This window comes from Cyprinus carpio, chromosome B5 (genome assembly GCF_018340385.1).
Source record: "Cyprinus carpio isolate SPL01 chromosome B5, ASM1834038v1, whole genome shotgun sequence".
Classification (NCBI taxonomy): Eukaryota; Metazoa; Chordata; class Actinopteri; order Cypriniformes; family Cyprinidae; genus Cyprinus; species Cyprinus carpio.
In genome coordinates, this window is record NC_056601.1 from 9,299,050 (window position 1) to 9,325,947 (window position 26,898).

A 26,898-nucleotide genomic window follows, 5' to 3' on the forward strand; every position below is an offset into this window, starting at 1 on the left:
GTATTGCATAATTGTTTTTAAACCAAAGTAACAGCCAAACTGATCTATTAAGCATATTACTGTTGCTGTAGTCTTTTGGTAATGGTTCATAATATGATAAATATTCCCTTGCAAAGCCAGTATTTACAAATGCTTCTAATGTTAGCCATCAAAAACAAACAGTTAATTAAACCCATTCATTCCTTTTTTGACACATATATTCACATATACATATTAAATAAGACAGGCTGTGTCTAACCAGTAACTAGGTCTATAAGTTACTGGTTATGCATTGCCCGTCTGATTTTGCAGATAACTGTTTGTCCATCATGTGAATAGGGATGACAGTCTCTCCAGGGAGACTGCTAGAGCCAGCTAATGGGGCCTCAACTGAGAGAATACCATCTGAAGACAGCATGGAGCTGATCTGTTTTAGGTCCTAGTCAGCCGGAAGCCTAATGAATGACACAAGAAAAAATTAAATCAGCCTTGAGTAATCATGGAGTAACACTGTATGTTCTGTACAGCTGTAAACGTGTAAAAAAAAATAAAAAAAAAATAAAAAAAAAAATAAATTGTGATGACCCTCAGTTTTTGAGAAATAACATTTTGTTATTATTTTTTAAATACAAGAGAAATTATTATGACAAGTTAAATGGAAAAAAAAAAAGCTCTTACTTGTATTTTCTTGTAAAGCTTCTTGAGATCCATCGGTGATGCTCCTGCCTTTCCTCATGATTACTTATAAAAGAAAACAGACATAGAAGAACGTGCCATTGAAGTATTTAGGAAATGTGATCTGCAGCATGTAATGTCATTGCATAAGCCATTTATTTTTACATAAATACATGGTGCTTTATACATGTTACAGGTGGAATAAAGACAGACATATCAAGGTCATCATACCTGTAATCTCCAAATATCCCTCCTTGGATTTGATGTTTATCTCCTCTGGAGAAAATGGACTGACATCTAGACAGATTTTCCAGTTTTGCCGTCCTTTCGTTTGTTTACACACAGATTCAGAATTGCATCCTTCTGATCCAGTACATGATTTAGATGTAACCTCCATGCACAAAGAGCTGAAGAGAGGTAAACGCATTGATCCTGGCCAGGTCGATGTCCCTAATCTTTTCCTTGCTGATTCTATCCAGCTAACCTCAACTGGTTCAAGGAAATTGGGGAGGTCAATGTTTTGGTTGAAAAGATTTTGTCTCTTCTCCTGAAAAGGTTCCCAGCAACCATTTTTTTGAAACAAAGGACGAGGCATCTTTAAACAATTTCATAACTGAAAAACACTGTTGGAGTTTCCAATACCTGATGCTTATGCAGCCAGAGTAAATTTGATTTGCCAACTTGTGAAATGCTACAAAAATTTGCCACTCACTTCTTTTATACGGTTCTTGTCTATTAAACCTTTATCCCAAATTATCCAGTTATCCGATCCCAAATGTCAACAAAGAGGCTTGGTAAATCTTTCAACCCTGTGTTACAATTTAACGTACACAGAATGATGCCATCCTTTCTGTATAAATAGAACTGAAGGGGTAATGGCAAATTCTTGGTGCATGACAATGGGTTCACTGGCAATAGCGTCACTGCATTAATGGCCTCTGTAATCTGGTCACATCGTGGTGCTCTTTCTTTCACCATAGTTACCAACTTTGTTGTACGACAGTATGTACTTTCAGCCTTTATCTCAACTCTAGAGAATTCTTTAGTCTTGTAAACAACATTTAAAGCCAGATATACCAAGATGCATTGCATAACACTAATAATTGCTCTGATTTTACTACCTGATTTTAAATTGAGAATGTGACAACAAAAATCCCACAAAGCCAGATATTTACTAACTTTCTTTAATGACAAATCATTAGGATTAAGCACTTTTACTTCATCATAAATGCTTGGGATACTTTCATACAGAAAAATCATGTGCGCAAAAACGTTCATCATCTTTTATTCCCTCTCCTTCTCTACTTTAACTGTGCATCTTATTTCATGAGTGACTTGGGATTGAAATGGGTTCATTTGAATGGGCTGGAGAAGAAGGGCTGACCTGTGATCAGTTAGAAAGGCACATAAAGAGAGGCTACAGCAGATATATAGTGGGAATGAGAACAGTGCAGCACAGAATACAACAAAAAGGGTTTTACGAGCACATTTCTTTTCCCAGTAGTAGAATGCTGATCGTAACCCTACAGTGCTTGTGTGGTCCCCCGGCTCAGTAGCACTGGATCAGTGGGAGTGTACTGAAATAAGTACATGAACAGGTAATATATTTATTTCAACATATACTGCAAATCACATTTCTTGGAGAGAGACTTATACACTATATAAAATATCCAAACATTTAAAGAAATATTTAAGTGAGTGTCTTTATAGTTTCTCACCAACAGTGCTAAAGTTTCTCAGGCAAAAGGATTTCCCCCAAACGGGTCTCCAAAAGCATCTGCAAGGGCAGCAGTCTGAGTGGCTGGAGTGCTCTGGGATAGAAAACAAGCAAATTCATACAGAAAAATTCAAAAGGTCAACAAATTTGCAATCCCAAAAACACAGTATCAATTGAAAACCCCAGGAGCGTCTTTTTGACACTATAAGCTTTTAGAATTTAAATTCAAAAGAACCTACTGTATTCATGGGAGGTGCTCCAAAAGGGATAGTTCCAAAAGTGTCATCAAAGAGGTTGGAGCCTGCTGTGGGTGCAGGGGCTGGATTAGGAGTGAAGGCAGCATCCAAAAGCCCTGTGGCTTGGGCCAGGGTCGGAGTCAGACCTGCTCCCTGAGGTACTCCCCGAGTAGGAGGAGACTGCTGAGGAGCAAGTTTGGAGGTCCCTGTACAAGGTGAGGAACTGTACTTATCAAACCAACAAAATGGCTTTGCTCTATACAGTCTATATACAGCTGTTAATAAATGAATACCATTTGAGTTAACTGAGATTTGGTTTATGTCGAAGTCATCATGATCTGCCACCTCCTGAGCCAAGCCAACCTTGCTGGAAAAGTAATGGTCAAATGAGCCATTGGTGCCCGGACCAGTTCCTTCTTCTGCTTTCTGGGGCTTAACCATCTGGAAATTTTTGAACATATCTTTTCCAGTCTTCTTCTCTTTCTCCCCTAGGGGGTCCAAAGCTGTAAAGGCGCTTTTGACCATTGGGGGATCTTCCTTCACAGGAGGACGGGGTGGAGGTCGAGGAGGAACTACAGCACTCTGCTGCATACCCATCATTGCATTAGGAGGCATCATGGGAGCAAATTGGTTTGCAAAAGGGCTTGCCACAGGACAAGAGGTGGACCAGGCACCACCAGGTGCTGCAGTTCCTGGTTGACCCCAGGCTTGAGTGACAGCTGGTGGACCAAAAGGGGAAACCCCTTGCTGCCCCCATGCGGGTGCAGGTAGGCCTCCAAAGGCAGGTGGTTGAGGAAAAGAGTTTGGCTGTACTGGAACTGTTACTTGAGGAACACCACCCTGAGGAGGAAACATTGTGGGAGTCTGACTCCACAGAGATGGAGCTGTCCCAGGAGTCTGAGTGACAGAAGTAGAGCCCAGAGACAATGACCCTACAGAAGACAGTAATTACATTAAATACAAACAACATCAAAAAAAAAAATTAAAGGATGTTTACCACGTTCGAAGTGACATGCAAAAATGTTCCATTTAAATTAGGTTGTCGAACAACCCAGGTGGCGCTAGGATAAGAAACTTAGGGGGAAAAGGTGTTCTTGCAATTTTACATGTGCTTGGTTTTATTTAAATTGTTAACATTTACTCAATTTTAAAAACATTGTCTTTGTAATATAACACTTACTATTTTTCTCACACAATTTAAATGGGCCTTTATATAGGACAAAAAAAAAATTCTTAAAGGTTTTAGACAGACAGACAGACAGACAGATAGATAGAATGCATTATACCAAGGGCATTGACGGTGGAGGATGTTGTGGTGTTGAATAAATCTGCTGGAATGGATGAGGTCTGATTTGAGGTCTGAGACTCATTCTGGGCTGGTGGAGCAAAAAGTTCAGCTCCAAACAGATTATTTCCAGGTGACTGTGGGGTCAAAATTAGTTTAAAATCATTTTAGTACTCTGCTCTTAAGCAACACTACGGTGCTAAACAAGATGTAGCATGCATTTAAAAAAAAAAAAAAAAAAAAAAAAAAAGAAAGGAGTTTAGTTTATAATTTATGTGATGAATTAGCTGAGAGAGAGATTTTTTTTATCACCAAAGTTTTGCCATAGGAAAACAAAAATGTATGTTAGGTTTGATATACATGTACATACTTGGTAGAACTTATACTTACCCTGCACATTTAAAGTGAGGCACAACAAAAATAAAATATACTGCCAATCTGATGATGTTCAATTAACTGTATTTCTGAGTAGAGCTCATAAAATGTCAGTTAGTCACAGTATTGCTTTCAGTGATTGCCATGACGTTGTTTACATGCATAATTTAATTCTGTTAAAATTTGGAAAGGAACATTTTAGTATGGATGCATAAGCCTTCTACTGTTAAGTAGTGAATAAGGACCACAGTCTATTAGCATACACTTAGTAGCTTTCTTAATGAGCAAAAAGTATATTATACATTTTTAAGACACTGACAATACAAGGACAACAATGCCATGTCCCACAACACAAGATAATGTGGCAGTTTCCATCCAATTTTTCCAATGTGCCAAAAAATACCTCCTTTAAACACCAAACACCTCCCAAAAATCATTAACCCGACTAACAGTGTTCTAAAAGACAAACTACAAGGACCGTTTCTAATGATAATAATTAAACCACCCATGCATGCTTTCAAGCCGCACAGCATGAAGGAGTGCAGACATCTATAAAGTAAAAAGTATTCTGTATTTTAATCATTTATAAATATACAATATACTATATATATATATATAATCATTTATACACATATATAAATCCTGCTGTAATGCCAAACAGCACAGTCCTTGTAGTCTCTCTCAGCATTTGGATGTGCAGTAATACAGGAGGAACTTTCTCAGTCAGAAAAAGTTTCTCCTGTCAAATGTTCACCTTCTCTCTCCTCCGCATGTATCCAGTTTTCGAGCTTTGAGGTGGGGGGCAAAGGACCATCAAGCCTCCATTTTGAACAGAATTTGGCAGGTTGGTTTGAAACCATTCCACTGATTTACTTGATCTATAACTAAGATGGGTTTGGAGAACAGGAGGACCTGATTTGTATAACCCATTTAAGATTGGTGGGTTGTTTATTGTGGCTCTCAAAAAAGGATTCTGGCTAAACGGGGAATTGCTGTCATTCAGATCGCTCAAAGGAAGCTGGTTTACTTTGCTTTCATGTGACAACTGGTCATTGGACAGTCCATTAACCTGCTGACTGTTTGAAGAGGAGTCTTCACTCAGGCTTTGCTGCAAATCTGGCCCATTCAAAAGGAAACTAGAAAGAGCTGACTCATTTTTGGAAGAGAACATGGAATCTGATTGATCATTCAAGGAAGAAAAGGGATCATCACTGAAGGGATCGGTACTATAAGTCAGGAAAAGATCTGATATGGATGAAACAGGTTTGTCATCTGGTGTATTGGAGAGACGGGATGGGTATGAGATGAAAGGATTTCCTTGTTTGCCATCAATCACAAAAGCAAAGTCAAGGAGCAGAACACTCTCAGGCTGGTTTTAGAAGGAAAAAAAGATGAGATGAGAGGTAGATTCTTTGAAAAATACTGAAAGAAAATATTTAGACAGTTATAGAAAATTATTTATGTGATTTTAAAATCATCCAGCATTAAATTATCCCATTTCCATAGGAAGGGTCTCAAACATCAGTAACAGTGCGTAATTGAAGAGTTCTCATTTTCTTGGGTTTGTGTGCCATCTACTGGCCAACGGGGCAAAAACATTATTAGTGATGGAGTATTTGCTTTGGTCATGAAAAGCAGCCATCCAAATGCTTGAGACCCTTAAAAGAGAAATGAGGGCTGACGGATGCCTTTGGCAAGTTGGTAAGTGTAAATGGAAGATGAGGGCAAAGCATTTAGTATGTTAAGATCTCAAAAAAAAAAAAAAAAGTCTCCACAATGTGCAGGGTAGAAACTAGAAATCTAACCACATGTATTAAGGCAAACTCTTTGCTCATTCCAGAGACACTCCAGTAAAGCAGAACTCCAGCGATATTTTTTAAAATAAATTATTTGATAAATCACTTAAACAGCAGATCTAATGCAAATGTATATATACTTAGGATCATTACCGTCGGAGAGTGAATGTCAGGTGGAGTGGACATATCACCAAACAGGTCCATTTGCTCTACAGTCTGAGAAGATCACACAAAACACTCTTTAGGTTATTTTCTAAAGATTCAAGTTCAATAATATAAATTTGTATGAAGTTGCAAGCACTTACTTTTACAGCATTTTCTTGACCATCCAAGGTGAGTAAAGCATCACCACCATTCTGATGGTAGAACATTAGGACAAATGAATAAAGGATTACATCAAAATAACTGACTGAAATATTGGCCAAAATATTTATACCCACCTCAGTCACGGTGCTATTTCCTTCACCCTGAAAAGTTGTAAGGTTTCAGTCAATAAAATGCATCTAACATAACAGGAAAAACTGTTTGGATAAATGTTTATGGAAACTATGTTTTTCTACATAATTGATTGGAGAGGCATTCAAAGCTTAGCATAAAATAGCTTAGCTTACCAACAGACAAATAACTAGACAAGCCTGCAATCTTCTTGCAAGAAATATACAGTACCAAATTCATTATTCAATTTCAGACAAATGTATATAAAACACATAATCTAAATAATGGAATTTCTTTTGTTAAGTAATAAAAATATATACATCACCTTCTGTGCAGCCTCCTGCTCTTTCTTCTTCATATTGAATATCAGCTGAAACAGATCCTTCAAATCAGTGACCAGAGACTCAGCCTGTAGAAGAGAGGAGTAAACGCGTGTTCTTCTTACACTTTGGATTACATATCATTCAAACATTAATAAGCATTTATTTAACTGCACTTGAACATCTATCATGCTGTGCCTTGATTTGTTAGCTATCATAAGATTTTGTAGTTTGTGTCTTCTGAACAAACTCTGACCTGCTGAGCTGTCTTAACAGCAAAAAACTGGTGCTGCCCCTCTGCTCCACAAACATATCCAAACGCCCGGTTATCAGTGACATCGCGAGCAATGAATGAGATCTTATTCACCACATGTTCATGCTCAATCACCTTAGAGACAGAGAGAGAAAGAGATGACACTGAGAGCACGCTATAAATTCAGTACAGAGTTGTATGACAAATGAAGTGGCCAGTTCTCAGTTTCACAAATCAACTTACAGGAATATACACAAAACTACTCACCCCAGTTTTCTCGTCAACAATTTTGATTCCTGTTAGAGAGATGTTCACCCATATTCTTTGTTTGTGCTTGCCTTGAGAACGAGCAGCTATCGCCATGCCCTGTATACAAACAAGAATTGAGCACAGTTTCCACATAATAATAACTGTACCATTAACAGAATAAAATAATGATCACCATCTCTCATCACTTTGCCCCATATCTCCCCTACTATTAAATATAAAAAGGCAGTAAACACCTGCCTTGCATCCTCATCAGTTTAACAGAAATCTAGACCTAAAGGACTTGAAAATCATGTGTGACCCTGGACCACAAAACCAGTCATAACGGTCAATTTATCGAAATTGAGATTTATACATCATCTGAATGCTGAATAAATAAGCTTTCCACTGATGTATGGTTTGTTATGATAGGACTATATTTGGCCAAGATACAACTATTTAAATATCTGGAATCTGAGGGTGCAAAAAAATCAAAATACTGAGAAAATCACCTTTAAAAGTTGTCCAAATGAAGTTCTTAGCAATGCATATTACTTATCAAAAATTAGGTTTTGATATATTTACGGTAGGACATTTACAAAATATCTTCATGGAACATGATCTATCCTTAATATCCTAATGATTTTTGCCATAAAAGAAAAATCAATAATTTTGACCCATACAATGTTTTTTTTTTTTTTGCTATTGGTACAAATATACTCCAGCTGGTTTTGTGGTCCTGGGTCACATATACGAATAAAATAAAATAAAAAACAACAGAGAAATTAAGGCAACCATCTTGGATCTGCACCTTCAGTTTCATCATGGAATCCTGACACATTTTATCTCCTCTGGCTTCTGGAACATCATCCACACCAATGAGCTTGGCTTTATATCTCACTCCATCACCCTGAAGCCTGGCCAGCAGGAACTCATCTGTCCTCTCTGGGACTGTAGAAGAGAACAAGCTTATTATTTAACATTTAAAATAAATAGATAAAACACTTTTACATGTTTGCTGTAGAAAACATCAACCCTATTTAAAAATATATTAAAAGAGAGGAGGCTAAACTGTACTTTTTCTCCTTTCCCTCCAGAATGAAGTTCTAGGTGTTGTGGCAGATGCTGGCTCAGTAGTTGTTGCTGGTTCTGCTGGTACCACAGTAACAGGCTCTGCTTCAGGTGGCTGTGACATGGTGGGTGCTTTGTTACAGAAGAATGAAAGCAAAAGACGGGACAAAACCCAAACGAGAGGCAAAAAACAAGTGGATGCACGCAGGTGGGATATTCAGCAAGCACACATTCTCAGCACTGCACCTGGATAGAGAAAAAATGTATATATTAGGCAAAAAAAGGGGAAGTCGTGGCCTAGTGGTTAGAGAGTTTAACTCCTAACCCTAAGGTTGTGGGTTTGAGTCTCGGGCAGACAATACCATGACTGAGGTGCTCTTGAGCAAGGCACTGAACCCCCAACTGCTCCCCGGGCACTGCAGCATAAATGGCTGCCCACTGCTCTGGGTGTGTGTTCACAGTGTATGTGTGTTCACTGCTGTGTGTGTGCACTTTGGATGGGTTAAATGCAGAGCACGAATTCTGAGTATGGGTCATGTATGTCATGTTGATAGATTGGATAGGCAAATGTGACTAATACAGTATCTCTTTTATTCATGACATGCAGTCACAGAAACAAACATTTAAGTATATGGTTATAATCAGTTTATCAGGTTTAACACCAACATCACATACAAAGAACTCAATCATTCAAATTCGCATCGATCGTCCGTTGCATACACATCAAGAAATGTAAAACTCTACAGACCATTTTAACTTGGCCCATAGATTCTGTCAGTGACAAAAGGCAGAGGAAAGAGAGGAAACAATGTCAGCAGAAAAAAAACACTTCCTGCTTAGTACGCAAAACAAAAAAGTGCCAAATAAGTTTTCCATTCCTGAAATACAGGATTCATAGAAAAATGACCTTGAGGGAAAAATCTTCACAAGATTGCAAAGAAATTCATTTCAAATGTCTAATCTCCACATTTTAACTCCGCAAACTCCCCAATTTCCAACATGGGATTAATAAAGCAATCAATCAAAATGTATAAGCTTTAATAATAATAATAAAAAAAACAGTTATCAGTGTCTATCACAAGGATGTTTATCTCAACCAAAAATTCACAGACACCTCTCATATACGATTCCCCAACAGATGCATAAACTTCTGCAACAATCAGTTAAAATGAAAGCGTGTCTTATTCAATAAAGGAAAGATCATTTGGAAAAGATGAAATATAATTTAAATGGTTTGAAAGACATACCTTAAGCAGACAATTGTGTTTAGCTGTGTATTTCTCAGCAGAAAGTGGTAAGAGAGAGCAAAGGTGGGCAGATCAAAGGTTGAGCAATTAAAACCTGTTAATCCTTTTCCAGCAGCTCATCAGCCTTAAAAAAAAAAAACACATTTCCAATCCCATGATTCTCAAGATTACCCAAACCTTCTCCTTTCAGCACTTGTCTTAGAGCAGAATTACTTTTCCCGGTTTAAATTTGAGAAGAAAATCTGATTTCCTCAGATTATCTATTCCTTATCTGACATGAATTTGCCGTGACCAATCTCTTAGACACAAGCTTATGAGTTTACATAATAGTAATGCAACAAGAATCAAAAGCATGCAGAGACAAGAGAATGACAAAATAGATCTGCAAAAAAAAGCATGGTCCGTTACAATAGTGGCCAAACAGAGATGAAAGCCAACTGCCATCATGATAGTGTTCAAGTTTTATAATTAACTCAAAGTTCTATTAGATCATATGACCATGAGCAGCATTTGCATTATCTTTTTATCTTGCACAAGACGACAGCATAATTCCTGAGAGAGGATATACACATACATATACATACATATATACATATATATATATATATATATATATATATGTGTATATGTGTGTGTTTTTATATATATATATATATATATATATATATATATATATATATATATATATATATATATATATATATATATATATATATATATATATATATATATATATTCAAAAACTAATTTGGCAGATCAAGTTCTTTAATGACAAGTCAAGTTAATTTCAAGAGTAGCCTAATACAAGGACAAAAAAATTATGACTCTCGATTGGTAGAAGAGTAACGTTTTATGACACTCAACAGCTGACAGACAGAGATATGAATAGTTTATCAGCTGTGTTTTGATTATCAAGAGCGGAAAACGGTGGCAGAATTGCTATAAGACAATTCTCATTACTGCAGTGTTGAGGGTCATACAGTGTAGAAAGGCCTGTAATGTGGCAACCATAAAACAAGAGTGATAAGCGAAATGAAGATTTTTGTGCAAGAAGTCACACAATCATGAGTGTTTTCTGCTTAACAAGCACTTAAGTAATCTGCATCCTGTCTCATAATCACACAATAAAACAATGATAAAAACTTCACACAATCCTAAAATCTTTTTCGCTGTGAAATGCAGATATCAAAGTTACTCAAACATTGGTTAAGAGGTGCATTGTAATCATACAAACCACAAAGCACATACAGCACAAGCAACAATCAATCCAACAGTTTGATCAGATCAGATAAGAAAAGGAAACTAAGCCTTGTTAGAAACTTATTAGTAAGGCTTATCATTGATGACTCGTATTACAAAGAATATGAAAGAATGTTCTTCTGCTGTCTGCCAATTCATAGATTTTTGCCTAATCTCCAACTCTCTAAATCACAAAGAAAATGTGGCATATTTTCCATCTGAATGCCCAGATGCTTCAGGATGTTCAACACATATTCTGTGATAACCCGAATGACTGGGAATATTATTCACAGACAAATACATCAAGAAATCTTATGACTATCTACACATTAAGCCAGATGAACCAGGTAAGGCACAAGATGGAGGAGCACACTGCACTGCTGAATTCTAACTCTTTTAAGAATTTAGAACTAAGACCATAGAATCCCTTGAATGCTTCTGAGATCCAGAAGTCTGAGACTGGAATCTTCCACTTACAACAGAACACCTTTCAGTGCAGTACCTAACATAATGTTGTTTATTTTCAGATGAGGACATGTCTCATGGTCCTGGCTGTTCAGTAACTTAAATGAACCCAAAAGTCACAACAGTTAAGTTTCAATAAAACAGAGGATTCAGCAATAGCTGCGGGTGTACATAAACAGAGGCACAATTCCACATCAGCAATATTACAAGCGTGCAAGTTACACAATAGCATGCACACCTTACTAATAGCTGATTAGCATGGAATTAAAATAATAATAACAATAAAACACTTAAGTATAAATGAAACCTCTGAACTTATGATTATCATTTTCCACTGGTTTTAACATTCAGTAAACAAAGCCATTTTCTTTCTTCTTTTTTTTCCCCACCACTGATGCTGAAATGTAACTTTGTAGTCTATTTTTGTTTTCAGATAATTTAAAATTTTCATAGGCCTAGTAGGTTACTAAAACGCAGCACATAATTGCGTTGCCTACTGAGTATTTTTAAAAATCACTAGTTCATTTCGTCTCCATTAATTTGTAGTTTAAAGGCTGCAGGCTATTACTTCTGTGGACAGAACATAATCCCTAAATAAGACAAGAAAATATACAGCGCTCATAGTCGTTTTGTTTTTAAATGTAATTACATTTTCCACGTTTCAACGTATCTTTACTTTTGCTACCATTCATCAATTTTACTTGCCATCAAATCAAATACCAACGCATGCCGAACTGACAGGTAAGACAAATAACAAAACGCCACAGGAAACACGTGAGGATGCAGTGCCAGAGTATCAGTCACTTACCGCAATCATGCATTCTTGAATTCCACACCTGAAACACTGATAACGACCTCAGGATTATGCAGATGAGATGTGGTGAACCGTGGACAGTTTGAATGAGTGTGAAACCTAAACCAAACAGGCGGTCCTCAGCCTCCTCGAACTGCTGCCGCTACCGAGCGCCTCCCACAGGTACCGCGCACCTTAACTCGACCTTTATAACCTCACCTACAACTATGCAAATGATTGTGCTTTGATTGATAAACCTTGAATTGAAGAACACAGATTATCTTAGAAAAAAACTTGAATATCTATTGCATAATATGGACACATATTTTTCATATCAATAGTCAATTTCTCCTGAAAGATTTGTTCAAATGAGAGCTCGCATACGTTTACATAAATTTTGCAATGTGCAGATTTCCCTTTCATTAAACCCTAGAACATTCTGAATGCCATTCTCTGTTCATCCTTCCTTCCTCACAATCCTTCCTATGCTGACACTGAAGAGAAGGAATGGGTAAAAAATAAAAATAAAAATAAAATAAAAAATAATTCCTTGCAAACCTAAAGATAATGAAAGGGGGGGGGGGGGGGGGGGGGTAATTATACAAATAATAGTAAACAAACATATCTTAAAATAGGTCAGTGAGTGTCATTGTTTGACTCAAGATGCTCATCAGTAATGTAGTAATGTTTTTACGGCATATTTATAAAATAAAGCTACTTATATGTCCTAACTAAACTATGGCCTAATCCTGTCTTAATCTAAACCCTGTCTGTGAAACCAGGCCACAGGCTATTTGCATATGAAGTTCATGTATTTAGGCTGTTTTGACCATGTAGTCTTACTCTAAAATGATCATTTTCATTATTTTTAAATAATAATAATACATTCTATTGCTTTTTCTGGGTTCTTTAAAGATGTTTACAGGACAAGGACTAAATAATAATAGGATTTTAAAAAAGGTATATTGTAATTCCAGATTAGCTGGCAAAGTATTACTGTCTCTAGACCAAGAAGTTTTACTGTTGTTTTGAGGTTGCAGGTACAGCCTATATAGTATGTCTCCCGCAGCACCCCAAAAACAGGAAAAGAGGAGAGGAATGCAGTTCATGCCCCTTCCTTCACCTTCCTGAGTGAGCCAAGGGGAAGTGTCTGAAACATTAAAAAGTGGTGTTCTCAGCACATAGCTGTAGTGTACAGGACAGGATCTATGTTCATGGACCTCTACTTTGCATGGCCAACTCTTCGACCCCACACAAAGACACCATCAGAGCTGTATTGTTTTGTGACATGGTTGAATTTGATGAGTGAAGAAGCTGACTTGGCACAGATGAAGTGCAGGCTGCTGATAGGTCATTCACTTTGAAAGTAGGAATCTAGGCTACAGTAAATACTTTTCTATGTTTATTACATGTTTGCACCATCAAATAATTTATTTGAAGGAATTTGATTATAAGTAATAAAGTAATACTTAATTAATAATTAAGTAAATAAGTATACAGTAGGTAATGCTTTTCACCACAAACATCCATAAATGGGATTGTGCATTAAGACTGACATCTGACATTTATAAAACATTCACCAAACGAACAGGCACATTCTCAAAAGCCTGCAAGTAAACACTTTTGGACTTCTGATATGTCAATAGTATTTGTTTGAGATTTCAACATGCCTTTGAAATCAATGGTTTCATGGTCAGAAAAAAAAGGGTTTGGTTTTACTGAACTGAAGTGGAACTAAACTGAGGAAACATAGAAATCACATACTTATTTGTACACATTTATTTTTACTTACTTGTTTGTAGAATTTGTTATATTATTTAAACATATTTACCACTTCACCTAAATAGAACAAACAGAATGTAATCCCAGGATTGGGTAACATTTTATTTTATGGGTGCACATGTTCCTCATTTTTTATAAAATTACTAGGCCTATATCAAATACTTTTTTTTATAGTGTAGACATATGAATGATTTGTACTTAATACAGATAATGCTAAAAGCATTTTAAAACAAGAAAATACAGTTTCTGTGACAGGTACAAAAAAAAAAAAAATCAGGTAAAAGCAGGCAAATACAGCTTGAAATACGTTAGTCAGATAGTTAAACATAAGACGGTTACGGTTATCACATGATTTCAGATATCTGGGAAAGCACAGAGATATACACAAACCTTTGGAGACACACACATTTCCAAACCTCTTGTCGATTCTAAAAAGCTTGATGTAAATTATTAACTTTAAATCAATGCTTAAATATAAGTGTACAAATTCCTACAGACATTCAAAGGACTGTCCAAAGCTTCACCATGAAGGCTTTAGCTGCTTTATGTGTAACAATATGCATTCTTTATCAGGTTAATGGAAAGAGCATAACGGACCATATGTATGTATAATCCACAAAAATTGGAGTGCATGCTACACTAATAGATTTGGAAAATGCAGGAAATAATAGCTTTATTTTATTTATTTATTTATTCATTTATTTTTATTTTTTTGTTAGACCAAAGTCATGCACTAGAATGGAGTTGGAATTATAAGTGATAATTATTTATCTTTCTCAAAGGCAAGGGTCAAGACGAGAGGTGCGGCAAATTAATGATCCCGGATCAATCGACTGCAAAATGAGTGCCTGGTCCCAGTGGACGTCCTGCGACCCGTGCACTAATAGGACGGTACTGTAAATCCTGTTCTCTCTCTGTTTCTCTTTAAACATCTATCTTGTCATCTGTCTCACGCTTGTGAATGTATAATGTCTTTCAAATTGTCATGTGAAATCATTCTTTATTCTTGACTTAATAATAATCCAACAAGTCACACAACTTAATTTGTCAAAGATGAAGAAATGTGAAGCATTCACCTGTGTCTGTGTAATGCAGCATCGCTCTAGAAGTATTGAGGTCTTTGGGCAGTTTAAAGGCTATAGGTGCATAGACCCAATTGGAGAGCGGAAACCCTGTAAACCTTCTACAAAATGCCAGATGGACCCTCCACCTGTCTGCAAGAGCTCTCAATGGAGGTGCGCTTCAGGTTAGTATTTTTTCGTTTTGCAAATCTGGCCAGTAGAAAATTAGTTGTAGGGTGAATTTTAAAAAAATATTCAGTATTATGAATATTACTCTGCCCTAGGAATATGTATAAACAAAAATCTGAGGTGTAATGGGGATTACGACTGTGGAGAGCCTGATACGTCTGATGAAGATGAGTGTGATATCATCAGGACACCTTGCGGCAAGACAGCTGTATTTGAGTCTGATATAGCCATCCAAGCTGGATACGGGTCAGAGCTAAATATTTGCTCATAATATTTTAATTAAAGTTCATTTATTCTTTTGCAAGATTACAATAACTTTATCAAGAGATGTTCTGAAAAAAAAAATCAAAGAATTCTGAAAAGAAAGAAAAAAAGATGCTCTAAAATATTGTTTATTGCTATTCCACATCAGGGTTTGCATTAATTACTGGTAAAATACACGATTGTTTTAGGCATTATGGAACCAAATTTTTTTTTAACTGTAATCATGAAATAGAATACAAATATTGACTGACAACACAAATGTTGCAATTATCACTACAGTTCTGGATATACAACTTCAGCACATTTTCTAAAGATGCTTGATTCCTGTCTCAACAGAATAAATATTCTGGGATCTGGACCTCGAATGAATCCCTTCAATAACAGATTCTATAATGGTCAATGTAACCGGATCAGAGAACCATCCACATTGGAATATAACAGACTGCCTTGGAATGTTGGAGTTCTCAGCTATGAGGTGGGTCTCTCAATTTACTGTATACTTGATGTCAACTGTTGTTTTACAAAGCTTTTGAGCATAAAAGGAATAGTTCACCTAAAAATGGAAATTTGCTGAAAATGTACTTACCCTGAGGTCATTCAAGATGTAGATGAATAAGTTGCTTCATCGCAACAGATTTGGAGAAATTTTAGCAGTACACCACTTGCTCACCAGTGGATTCCCTGTGAATGGGTGCCATCAGAATGACAGTCCAAACAGCTGATAAAAGGACACAATAATCTTCTGAAGCAAAAAGCTTTGTGTTTGTAATAAACAAATCCATCAGGATATGTTTTTACTTCAAACCATTGCTTCACGCTAAAATAGGAATCATCTATCTACAATATTGCTTTCTCAAGTGAAAGGTTCTCTCATCTGAATCAGGAGATAAATATGCACAGATAAAGCACTGTTTTGGTGTGAAGTCAAGGGACTTTTTCATAATGTTATTATGGATTATCGACTTATTTTTGCCAGTAGCAAAAGTTTTAATTTAAAAAGCTGTTTGGACTCTCATTCTGACAGAACCCATTCACTACAAATGATCAATTGGTGAGTAAGTGAAGTAATGCTAAATTTCTCCAAATCTTTTCTGCTGGGGGAAAAAAAGACAACTCTTGAAGGTCTAGGATGGCCTGAGGGTGAGTAAATTTTCAGCAAATTTTCATTTTTGGCTTCACTATTCCTTTAGCTGTGAGCAAAACAAACTGTTTATCTCCTAAAAATGACTGTGAGACAAACAGACAAGTGAATAGTTAAATGCATTTAAGTTCTAACAAAGACAACCATCTAAAAAGTTTTTTAAAGTGTTTACCTGTTTCCTTATCTTCAGACAAAAGTGGAAGAGAGCAGCTCTAAGGAGATGTATGAGGACATTCACTCTTTAATAAAAGAGATATCTAGGGAATCCTCTACATCTTATGAAGTAGGCTTAAACTTCAAGTTTACACCTACTGAGCCCTCCAGTTCTGGTTCAGGTGAGGCTGGCAGTGCTGGTGGAGGTGGTGAAGTTGCCGGCTCCAGTGACGGTGGTGAAGCAGCCAGTCCCGATGAGGGCGGTGCACCTGAAGGTCCTGGTGAGGGCGGTGCACCTGAAGGTCCTGGTCAGGACGGTGAACCTCAAGGGCCTGGTGAGGGTGGTGACACTGAAGTTTCTGGTGCAGGCCAAAATAATAGTCCTGGATTAGGTTTTAGTGCGTCAGCAGGATTTGACACTAAGCAATCAACAACAAATATCATCAAACAGCTTTCAGAAATCACAGTGACCAAGGTGAGATTCAGGTTTATTGCTTGTTCTCTTTTGAAGAGCTATTTGCACTTTGTTCATTATAATTCACATATTAGGCTCATGAGCCACCATGTGCATAGAACAGGCTGGAATTCTAAACTGTAAAAATTTTAAAAATGATATGTCTTTTGCTCATGTAGGGTCCGAATATAAATAATAAAGACTACCTTCTTAGTCCGCTTCTACTACAAACACATGTTCTCTTTCAGAGAAAGACCTTCATGAGAGTGAAAGGCAGAGTGGAGCTGGCAACCTACAGGATGAGACAGCGAGGGATGGAGGTGTCCTCAACGTTCCTGGATGATGTGGATGCCCTGCCAACTACATATGAGAAGGGCCAGTATTTTGCTTTCTTAGAGGACTATGGAACACACTTCACCAAGAACGGAAAGTCTGGTGGAGAATACGAACTTGTTTATATAATGAATGAGGATGTCCTCAAACTAAAAAGTAAGTTAAAAATCAAATTTCATTAGTTTTTTTTGTAAAATATTGAGACAAAGGTATAGGCTACATGATTCAATGACAAGGCATTAATGAGAAGCATAGCCTACGTTTTCAGCCTGAAAGTCTCATTATTTGTTTTTATTTGATGGTTCAACATAATCTAATTGCAGAGGTCACAGAATCCACAGTCAAGAAATGTTTAGAGCTTGGACTTAGGGGCGACTTCCAGTTAACTCAAGGACTAACAGGAGGAGGACACTTTAAACCAAAAAACGACTGTGAAACACTAACAGACAAACCCACAGGTGTGTATGAGTATACATTTTTAACAGTAAGCTATTAGAAGGATTGTTCACTCAAAACTGAACAATAAAATGAAAGTTAATGGTTTGGACCTGAGGGTGAGTAATTGAAGATAGAATTGTAATTTTTGTTTGAACTATCCCTTCAAATTAATCAGACACATGCTTTCTGATAAAAAGATAAATTGCTCACAACCTTGTTCACCAGATGACAGGGACACCAAGGGGATTATTGATAAAGTGCTGATCGCAGTGAGAGGGGGCAGTCCGGCTGCAGCCGTAGCCATGAAGTCTCAGCTCACTAAAGATGGCATTCTAGACTATAGTCAGTATGTGGAATGGGCAAAGACCATCTCTGCTCTGCCAGCTCTCATTCACAGTGATGTGAGACTCGCCTTTACTTTTTACTTGCCAGTGCATGCGTGGTAACTGCTGTAATGGAACACAATTTGTTTTCATTGATGTGTTGACAGCCTGAACCCATCTACAACGCGATCCCTTTGGACTTTCCCGATGCTCAGCCGAGACGGGAAAATCTCAGAAGAGCCCTGGATGACTATGTGGCCGAGTACAGCGTGTGTAAGTGCCAGCCGTGCCAGAACGGTGGCACTGTGATCCAGATAGATGGGGAGTGTAAATGCATGTGCCTACCAGGGACTGAAGGTGTTGCGTGTCAGATCATTGAGATGGAACTGGTGAAAGGTGTGTGTTTCTGTGTGCACCGGCCTGTAAAACTTCCATAACATTCATTTGTGTTGGTTTGAGTTGAGCGTTCCTTTTGTCTGTTCAATCACTTCCAGCTAAATCTTTTGAACAACTGGGAAACTGGGGCTGCTGGTCTTCCTGGTCGCTTTGCTCTGGGGGGCGTCGCAGACGAACGCGCACTTGCAATACTCGCGGTGTACCAGGAGGAACCTGCAGAGGAGACACAACTCGTGAAGACTACTGCTAATATAGCCTAGTAGTTCAAATACACAAATAGTCATATTAAAAGTGTTGTGTACAATAAAAGATGCAAATTACAATTGCATGTACATTCTGATAGTTCTCTCATGATTGACCACACTGCCATCTTGTGGTCAATGGTTCAACCGAAAATAGTTGCATTACAGAAACGGTAAGCTTTTCTCATTTTAGCTACCTGACTTTTTGCCTTCCACGGCCATAACATACAGTGATGGTTTCACAAATAAATTTCATGTCACTTTAAAATACACCATGGTATTATATTTATTAAATACCATTACCTATTTAAGTTTAGTTAAACTAAAGCATGTGTTTCCTCCTGTCCCACATCTTAAGAATAAGGTAATAAGAAAATCAAAGAAAAATGGGTAGTAATTATCCTGTCTGTTAGTAAAGCAACAAGATTTACTCACATAAACAAGAATTTACTAAAGGATGAATGTCTGTGAATGAGACATCACTTTGTCTGTGAATTGATAGTAACCTTCACCAGACATTATATGATCTGACTAGAAACCACTTACACAATACAAATTTTAAATGAATTACCATCCTCATATTATTATTTATATAATAATAGCATATCTGAATGTGTAATTTAAAGAATAGCATTTTTTTGTGAGAACTAGTGTTTGGGGGCACACAAAGAAGAAATCAATTTATAAGGAATAGATATGATGTTGAAGTAGATGGCTCACTTTTCACTCTTCTTGGGCCTCTAGAGGTCAGGTTAATAGAGTAGCACTCTTAGCTCCCCATTGAGCCTCTGAGAAGCTCCTTTCAGCTTCGATACCCTTCAGCTTGTGGTGGCAATGGCTTTGGACTATTTAAAAACAACACTCTGAACCAAGTAAAACTAAGAATTTGTATTCAATTTAATTCATGATTATTTGTATAGTGCTTCAAAATTGTTTCAAAGCAGCTTTACAAAAAAAATGCATGTTACAAGAACTTTGTTATCAGAGGTGACTCTCAAAATAATGTCCATTTGGCAGAAGCGTGTGTGTTCAGAATTAATAATATTGATCAGAGAGAATGAAAGAGAGGGAAAATATCTCAAAGCAATGAGCTAAAAGGTGCACCTCCTGCTTCACCCCTAAAGAAAAAACTAAAATGTCCCAGTGCAGTCAGATTCTAACTTCCCTGAGGTCATGGCATCCATTGAAGCTTCTAAGAGCCGTCACGCCACATTACCTTTCCCATCTGTCTCAGAACCGTGAAAATTAAGCTATGCCCCATGTCAGCACAGTTTTGTCTCTCCTCTCACACTCTTTTCACTGCTCCCATCTTTTTCTTCATCCCCTCGATGGAAGAGCAATCAAGTCTTATGCACCCATGCAGTCCAGCTCACTTCTGCAGACTAAAGTATGCTGATGGTGTGGAGGGGTCCTCTGTTTGTCCATGTAGGGTCATTCAGAAAAGGCCCTTCACTGCCTGCCCTTCCCCCAAATTCCTTATTTAAGAACCCCTTAAAAACCAACCCCCTCTTCCCATCCACTGGCCTGACAACCAAAACTCTTTTTTTCTCCTGCATTCCCCTCTCAAAATGTTTTCATGTTTGTTTTATGTCAACAGCGGAAATGTACTATGGATAAAGTTTCCACAAAAGAGAAACTGCTCAATGTCTCATTGCTTATGTAACACTATGATGTAGATGAACTGTGTTCAGTTGAGAGGACTTTAGTATTTTTTTTTTATCACATCCTGAATCTTACATGAAAGCCAACTCAATCTGTACACATGCTGGCACAAATTACACAAAAATTAAGAATTTGAAAGTAATAGGAATCTTAAACACAATGTTTGCTACTTGTTTTCACTTACTTTACACTCAAATCTGTGGACATAACTGGATTAACAACAGTGTTGTCAGTTTTAAAGGGGTCTGTTCTCAACAAAAACTGGATGAGACAGGTTCAACACAGCACGCCTGATCTGAGAAATGAGATGGGGCCCTTCACCTGATGAGGACGAATAGTCAGTTCACCTCATCTTGTTACTTCAAACTCAGAGAAAACAACATGCAGAAAAGTTCAGTTACAAGTCAGTATGCATTTTTTGTAAATACTTTCATTAAAGAAAGAAAGAAAAAAAAGGAATAACAAAACTAAATAAAAAATATTTCACCTCTATTAAATATGTAAACATATATATGCCATTGTTGTTGCTTATACATTATAAAGACAAGAAACTAAATTCCAGACGATTGATAAATACATCTTTTCTGACAACGTTTTACATCACACACACACACAAAAAAAAATGAAATCCCCAAGGGGGAAACTAAAATACTGCTTTATTTATCCAAAGTATTTGCTATCCCAAAAATAATGTATTTACTTTTTCCTATTAAAATGCATTACTAACATGTATAAATACAAACGATGCATAAAAATATTGAAGAAAGTCGTTTTTGAAAAAGTAACCTCCTCCATTTGGACCAGATTAACATAATTTACATTGTGCTATCTTCTCCTTCTGCTCTCTCAAGAACGTTCACTCTGCTCTTTCTAGAGGTGTCAGCTAGAAGACAGAATGAAGTGCCATGGTCATTGTGTACTGCCTCTATTGTGTGTTTAGTATTAGCATGACAGAAGTGCCACTCGACTTCTCCTTCATTCATTAAGACTGAGAAGCCTAGTCTCACGTCTGCTTTAAAAAGTAAATAAGCACCATGGCTGCCATCTTGGATCTCTAGAACTCTTGTAACACAGCATAAAAATTCACTTTTTTCTCAATGATTCGTTTCTGTGAGAGGCTGACCTTTTTTAAGGTGTTGGGGGGGGCAAATTTTATTATATTTTATGGCATAATACCTTATTGCTCTTTTGTATTTGGAATGCTAACTAGGTATCAAGCTGGTATTGTTATATTAAACTTAACAGAACAAAGAGGCGTATTGAATCTAAGAGGAGATACACAAGTGCTACTCACACTGAGAAGCAAACTCTTTTGAGCAGCGACAAGCCCACTTACACACACAGTAGCAGGCTGAGTGCGTTTGTGATGGCTACTTGAGGCTTCATTCACGCGAACACTGCTTTTTTCCTTGTCAGCCTGAGTGAAGACTTTAAATAAACACTCAGGCTTTGAACAAATAAGCCAGTCTCTTGGCTCAAGCTCAACTCTGATCTTGTTTAAAGACAACCTCATTTGTTTCCTTAGATGTTGAGAGTCTCTGGAAACCTAGACTAACTCCCTCTGTAAACATTTATGTTTACAAGATCAAGTGCAGGCACAGACAGAGCCAAAATGTTTGACTAGCACATGCTTGAGATAAAGACTTTGGTAACATTTATAAACTTCAGGGGATGTCAGGTGGAAATTAAAACTTTTTTGATGATGGTAGACAGAACATAATTGATTAAATGACTTTATAATGACTTGGGATATTTAATGCTCATTTTATAGCATATTATAAAATTGAATGAATCTGCTTTCGAGTGTACAATAGGAAGTAAAAACATACATTAATTTACTTGACATCAGATCTGCATGTAACGTTGTTGTAGTTTATATAGTGAAATATCCAGACACACAAGTCAGATGATCTTTTGAATAATTTGAAGCCAATCTTTATGAACATTATAAACAGTATTACATGGTATTGTTTATCAACATTATTCACACAATTATATGATACAGAAACATTATACACATTTAAAATAATCTTTTTTTTACACTAACCAATCTTTCATATAAAAATAAACTAACAATATTTATTTTTCTCTTTGAATAGCAGTTTCCACAATATTTCGTAATAACTTAATATATAGCAGAGCACATATTTCCAGCATATTTTCTTTACATAATAGACAAATTTCCCCCTTTTTTATGGTGTGCTGATTTTGGCAGCTCAACTAGGTTTTTTAAAACAACCTATTACTACGGAATTCTGGTTTTCTTGTTCTCTCATTTTCTTTATTTTTACCTAGTGGGATGATTCTCTCGTGTACCTGTACATTTTAAGCGCATATAAGCAGAAAACGCCCTCAAAAAAAAAAAAAAAAAAAACACTAAAAGTTCGAGACTAACATGTTTTGCCAACTGAAACAGACTACTTCACGCGGGGACAGCTAATACAACCAAATACAATGTCCGAATTATTCCATTACTCTTTCAGGGGACTGTTTTTCTGTCAGTATTTTACGATATGAGATCCGTGTCGTGGTGCGCCCGCACTTCAACTAAAGACGTTCTATCCAGAACACAAAAGGTCTTGTCATATTTTTGTGTGTAGGCTATACCCTACAATAAAGTGATAAGTAACATGCTACTTTTACCGCGGGAACGTGATCACTTAGCGCTACTGTTGCTTGTAACCTTGAGACTTCCCAAGTGCCTTGGTACTTGGACAAATACTTCGTATATATACACACTTATGTATATAACCCCCACACACGCGCGCGCACCTTTTGTTTTTACTTCCATGTCTGGGGGAGGGGGTGTTAGGGTTTAATTTGGGGAAGTTCGAATTCCCCCCATTATTTCCACCCAGGCCAAATATGCAGTTAATTCTGAAAACGTGCCCTATTTTATAACAAGAGAAGAAAGTGTCAAAATGGTGGACATCACAATCGAACTCTTTTGTGCTCTTAAATCCCACGCATCACTCTCCTCGTCTTCATAATCCGTCTCGTAGTCGTAGTCCAAGTCGTCCTCGGTATTTGAAAAGCCACTCCCGCCGTATCGGTCGTTAAAGCAGAAGTTTTTCATGCTGCCTTTGACAAACTCGCATATTGTCCTCTCTGTGCCGTCGCACACGCAAGTGTCCAGCTGCTGGGCTTTGGGGATGGAGCGCATGTTCGTGATGACCCGCCTGCAGTCGTCAGAGCAGCGCTCTCCGCCGAAGAGTTTCCTGCAGTGAAACAGATAGTCCCGCATGGCGGTGCTGCACTCGGGATCCTTCTCACACTGCTTACGCGCTTCGGTGCAGCCCATGTGGCTCGTTCTAGGTATACAGGGCTCGATGGCTCTCTTGGTCATCTTGCATAGAGTGTCCGAGGCGCAGTCGCAGTCCTCCAGTGCCGGGCCGTTCACAGTCAGATTGAGCTGAATGATGGAAGAAATGCAGTGGCTCGGACATTTCTTCTTCTTGCCGTTTATCACCGGACCGCACGCGTTTAGATACTGTGTGTACGCGTAGTGACACTCCTGTTCTCCTTGGCACTTCATGATGGCTTGCCAGCATATCAAACGCTGGTTGTGTGCCGGTGATGCGGTGGATAAACGACTATAACATACCAATGCACAGCCGATGGACACAATCAATATTTGCAGCCGTAGAATGGCTGGAGAGTTGCCATAGTTTGCCATTTCTTTATGATGCAGAGGCTTAAAAGTTGATTATTAGGTCAAGGGATTCCATTTGTTGGTTTATAACCCATAATGTTTTCCACCAGAGACTGAGATAAACAACTCTTGTTCCATGCCCACCGTCTAGCCGCGTTCTTCTGACCCCTTCAGATAGTTAAGTGTGCTCATATTTGTTCCTTCGATATCCACTGAAACGTGTATCGAAACCCCTCCATGGACAAAACACCAAATGGCTGGTAACGAATCACATTTGCTCACAGCCGCGAAAGCAAAACGTGCAGCAACATCTTGAAGCGCGTGGAGTCTTTATTCTCGCTGCTCTTTGTGCAGTAGACTAATCCAGTAAGGAATCGGCGGCTTATAAATTACATCGAAACATTCCAAAAGCGATCTCACACCGCATCTTGTCCAAATAACAAAGCTGGAAAAAGTTCAACTCACTCTGACTCCTCTGAGATGTCTTGTTGGATCTGTTCAGTTACCCGGACCCCAGAAGTATGCATGCAGCACACTATTGGTCTGATCAGTTGTTGTGATTTCTGACGTCACTTAGAGGGTGGAGGTCAGAATTTGACGGAGGTCGAGAATGTGTAGAGGGTGCGGGCGGTAATTTGACTTGATAACGCATCAGACCGCGCCTACGGTGACACAGTGCTAGAATATTTTGGCTATCGAAGTGCATTGCATGTCCCTGCCCAGTCATCAGAAAGTACCCTAACAGCAGTGCTTAGCTATTTTCAGTTCTAAGTAATTATGTGTAATTATTTGAGGTTATTTAGCCTTCAGCCTGTCTTAAGAAGTGTTTTATTAAGTGTTCATGTATCTGCACTCCAAAGAAATATCATGGAAGAACAACTTTTATAGGGAAATATTTGAGTTAGAGGTAAAATGAGTTGAGATCTGTTAATTTATAATTTTATTTTGTTTGATTTAAAAATAGAATGCTATTGATACTTTGAAATAACTTAATCCATTGCTTTCATTCACATTCCTTTGACATTTTTAAGGTCAAGTTTGTTTTAATACCCATAAGAAAATAAATAAAACATAATTCTCTTAAGATCAACTGAAAGATTTCTAAATGAAATAACATGGCAGTGAGTTGTGTGTGTGTGTGTTTAATTTTGCATTGGTTTATGTCTCTCCATGTTTGTACAATCCATAATGAATTTAACAGACATTTTGCAGACAGTTATTTTATTTTGCTTTATTTGGAGAACTGGATTTGTCTGTTTAAACAAAAGGATTTCAAAGATGTTTTTGCAATCATCACTTCTCCATTTTGATGCATGATCCGATGATTTCCGTGTTAATATTCCAGATTCATATGTTGTCAGTGGGTCTCAATCAATAAGCCCAAAATCTTTACAACAGTTATTAAAGATTTGTTTCAAAAGTCAAGGCATGTGGACACATGCTTCTCTATTAGAAACACTTGTTGGAAGTTCACTTAGGTGATTTCTGTGATGACATGCATTGGGCATTGCATTTGGTCAGCAGATGATTGCATGAACAATCCTTTGATCCTCTCTGGTTGGGTTGATTGCCTAAATGGAGCAAAATAACAGCTGTTCCAACACATCTTTTCTTTTTCCTTCTGTTCTCACCCCAAAAACTGTCCTGTCCCCTCATTATGCCCTTTCTCATTCATGTTTAACATCCAGATAGTTGCAGGTCTGCATTTTGAGAAATGTAATTGGTTAAACTATATAATTCTATAAAATTATAATTAGATGTTACACATTTGATGTACATCTACATGATTATGGATTAATCCTGTGCTTTCCATTTTTCAGGTTCTGATTATGATCATCACCTGGCCCAAATCTGCAAAAAGAGAAGGGGCAGTTTTTGAAGAACAGAGCGGACTGTGTTATCCATGCTACATTGACCCACACTGCAGCGCTCAAACCACAAAGCTTGGGCAGCTGGCCAAAAATGCCCTCTACCCCACTTCCACCTTTCAACATTTTCTCCTTTTTCCAATTAGGAAGATTAGATGGCCCATTTGGGAGGAAGGGAGCAAACAGTCTCATGCTAATTCTCTAACATTCCACAGAAAAACTGTAATACAGCACATCCATTTCTAACATAGCTTTCTCACAAGCATGTTTTTGTTGAAGTAAAGAAATTACATTTTGAACTGATTGGAAATGAGAAAAGTGCTGCAGTTTTGCTATCTGGTGTGATTTCATTTAGTAGAACGAGAAAGTTTAAAATAATAGATCAATAAAATCACAAACTATTACACAACAAGTAATGAAACTGCTTGCCTCACACTGAGAAAACAGAATATGAGCCCTGCACATTTTCATTCATACACAGAGGACTCCAAGCAACTCCAGAGCTCAAGGCTTCACTCCTAACAAAGGATGAAATTGTTCAATCTGTTGAGACTATTACTGCAAGATGTTGGCATTTCCTTTTCTTATAGAGAGGACTGCTGTGAAATGTATTCAGAATCTCTCTGAGGAGTCGGCTGTCCCCTCTTGCCAAGCTGTCAGACCTGTTTATCATTATTTGCTGAAAAGTAGACCAGGCTTTGCGATCAGGGGAAAAAATAAAAGAGAACATTCAGTGGAAAGACCTGGATCTAAGATGTGTCTTATAATTTGCATAATTTCTAGAGAAGTTCTAGCTGCATGCATGCTG

General features: G+C 37.6%; 3 protein-coding genes across 5 annotated transcripts; 1 reads left to right on the plus strand and 2 right to left on the minus strand.

Moving 5' to 3' along the window:
* Positions 1-1,822: 1,822 nt before the first annotated feature.
* Positions 1,823-12,334, minus strand: LOC109080695 (disabled homolog 2-like). Of its 3 annotated transcripts, XM_042724159.1 has the most exons (16): positions 12,148-12,334; positions 9,636-9,759; positions 8,395-8,634; positions 8,129-8,268; positions 7,339-7,437; positions 7,075-7,206; positions 6,824-6,907; positions 6,504-6,530; positions 6,369-6,419; positions 6,217-6,279; positions 5,022-5,636; positions 3,894-4,029; positions 2,901-3,539; positions 2,611-2,813; positions 2,373-2,465; positions 1,823-2,231 (listed from the first exon to the last, which is right to left on the minus strand). In XM_042724159.1, exons 3-15 carry the CDS (start codon positions 8,510-8,512, stop codon positions 2,391-2,393), a joined length of 2,382 nt encoding a protein of 793 aa, XP_042580093.1. In that variant the 5' UTR covers positions 8,513-8,634; positions 9,636-9,759; positions 12,148-12,334; the 3' UTR covers positions 1,823-2,231; positions 2,373-2,390. The 3 variants fall into 3 exon arrangements, with proteins under 3 accessions (XP_042580093.1, XP_042580092.1, XP_042580094.1); XM_042724158.1 differs by lacking the exon at positions 9,636-9,759; XM_042724160.1 differs by lacking the exons at positions 5,022-5,636; positions 9,636-9,759 and having other exon boundaries at positions 12,148-12,333.
* A 2,029-nt stretch (positions 12,335-14,363) lies between these two features.
* On the plus strand, positions 14,364-19,178 carry c9 (complement component 9). The gene is made up of 11 exons (XM_019095721.2): positions 14,364-14,516; positions 14,697-14,805; positions 15,010-15,160; positions 15,260-15,410; positions 15,765-15,903; positions 16,760-17,197; positions 17,425-17,665; positions 17,833-17,967; positions 18,173-18,348; positions 18,438-18,666; positions 18,765-19,178. Exons 1-11 carry the CDS (start codon positions 14,440-14,442, stop codon positions 18,914-18,916), a joined length of 1,998 nt encoding a protein of 665 aa, XP_018951266.2. The 5' UTR covers positions 14,364-14,439; the 3' UTR covers positions 18,917-19,178.
* Positions 19,179-22,482: 3,304 nt separating this feature from the next.
* Positions 22,483-24,758, minus strand: LOC109080698 (growth arrest-specific protein 1-like). The gene has a single exon (XM_019095730.2). It carries the CDS (start codon positions 24,244-24,246, stop codon positions 23,461-23,463), a length of 786 nt encoding a protein of 261 aa, XP_018951275.1. The 5' UTR covers positions 24,247-24,758; the 3' UTR covers positions 22,483-23,460.
* Positions 24,759-26,898: the final 2,140 nt, after the last annotated feature.

Excerpts from the sequence above, each read along its gene's own strand:
- LOC109080695 (XM_042724158.1), bottom strand. The coding sequence starts at position 8,512 with ATGTCACAGCCACCTGAAGCAGAGCCTGTTACTGTGGTACCAGCAGAA. Across the intron at positions 3,540-3,893 it reads CTCCACCGTCAATGCCCTTG|GGTCATTGTCTCTGGGCTCT; the intron begins GTATAATGCATT and ends TGTCTTCTGTAG. Across the intron at positions 2,814-2,900 it reads AATCTCAGTTAACTCAAATG|GGACCTCCAAACTTGCTCCT; the intron begins GTATTCATTTAT and ends CACCTTGTACAG.
- c9 (XM_019095721.2), top strand. The coding sequence starts at position 14,440 with ATGAAGGCTTTAGCTGCTTTATGTGTAACAATATGCATTCTTTATCAG. Across the intron at positions 17,968-18,172 it reads ACTAACAGACAAACCCACAG|ATGACAGGGACACCAAGGGG; the intron begins GTGTGTATGAGT and ends CTTGTTCACCAG. Across the intron at positions 18,667-18,764 it reads TGAGATGGAACTGGTGAAAG|CTAAATCTTTTGAACAACTG; the intron begins GTGTGTGTTTCT and ends AATCACTTCCAG.
- LOC109080698 (XM_019095730.2), bottom strand. The coding sequence starts at position 24,246 with ATGGCAAACTATGGCAACTCTCCAGCCATTCTACGGCTGCAAATATTG.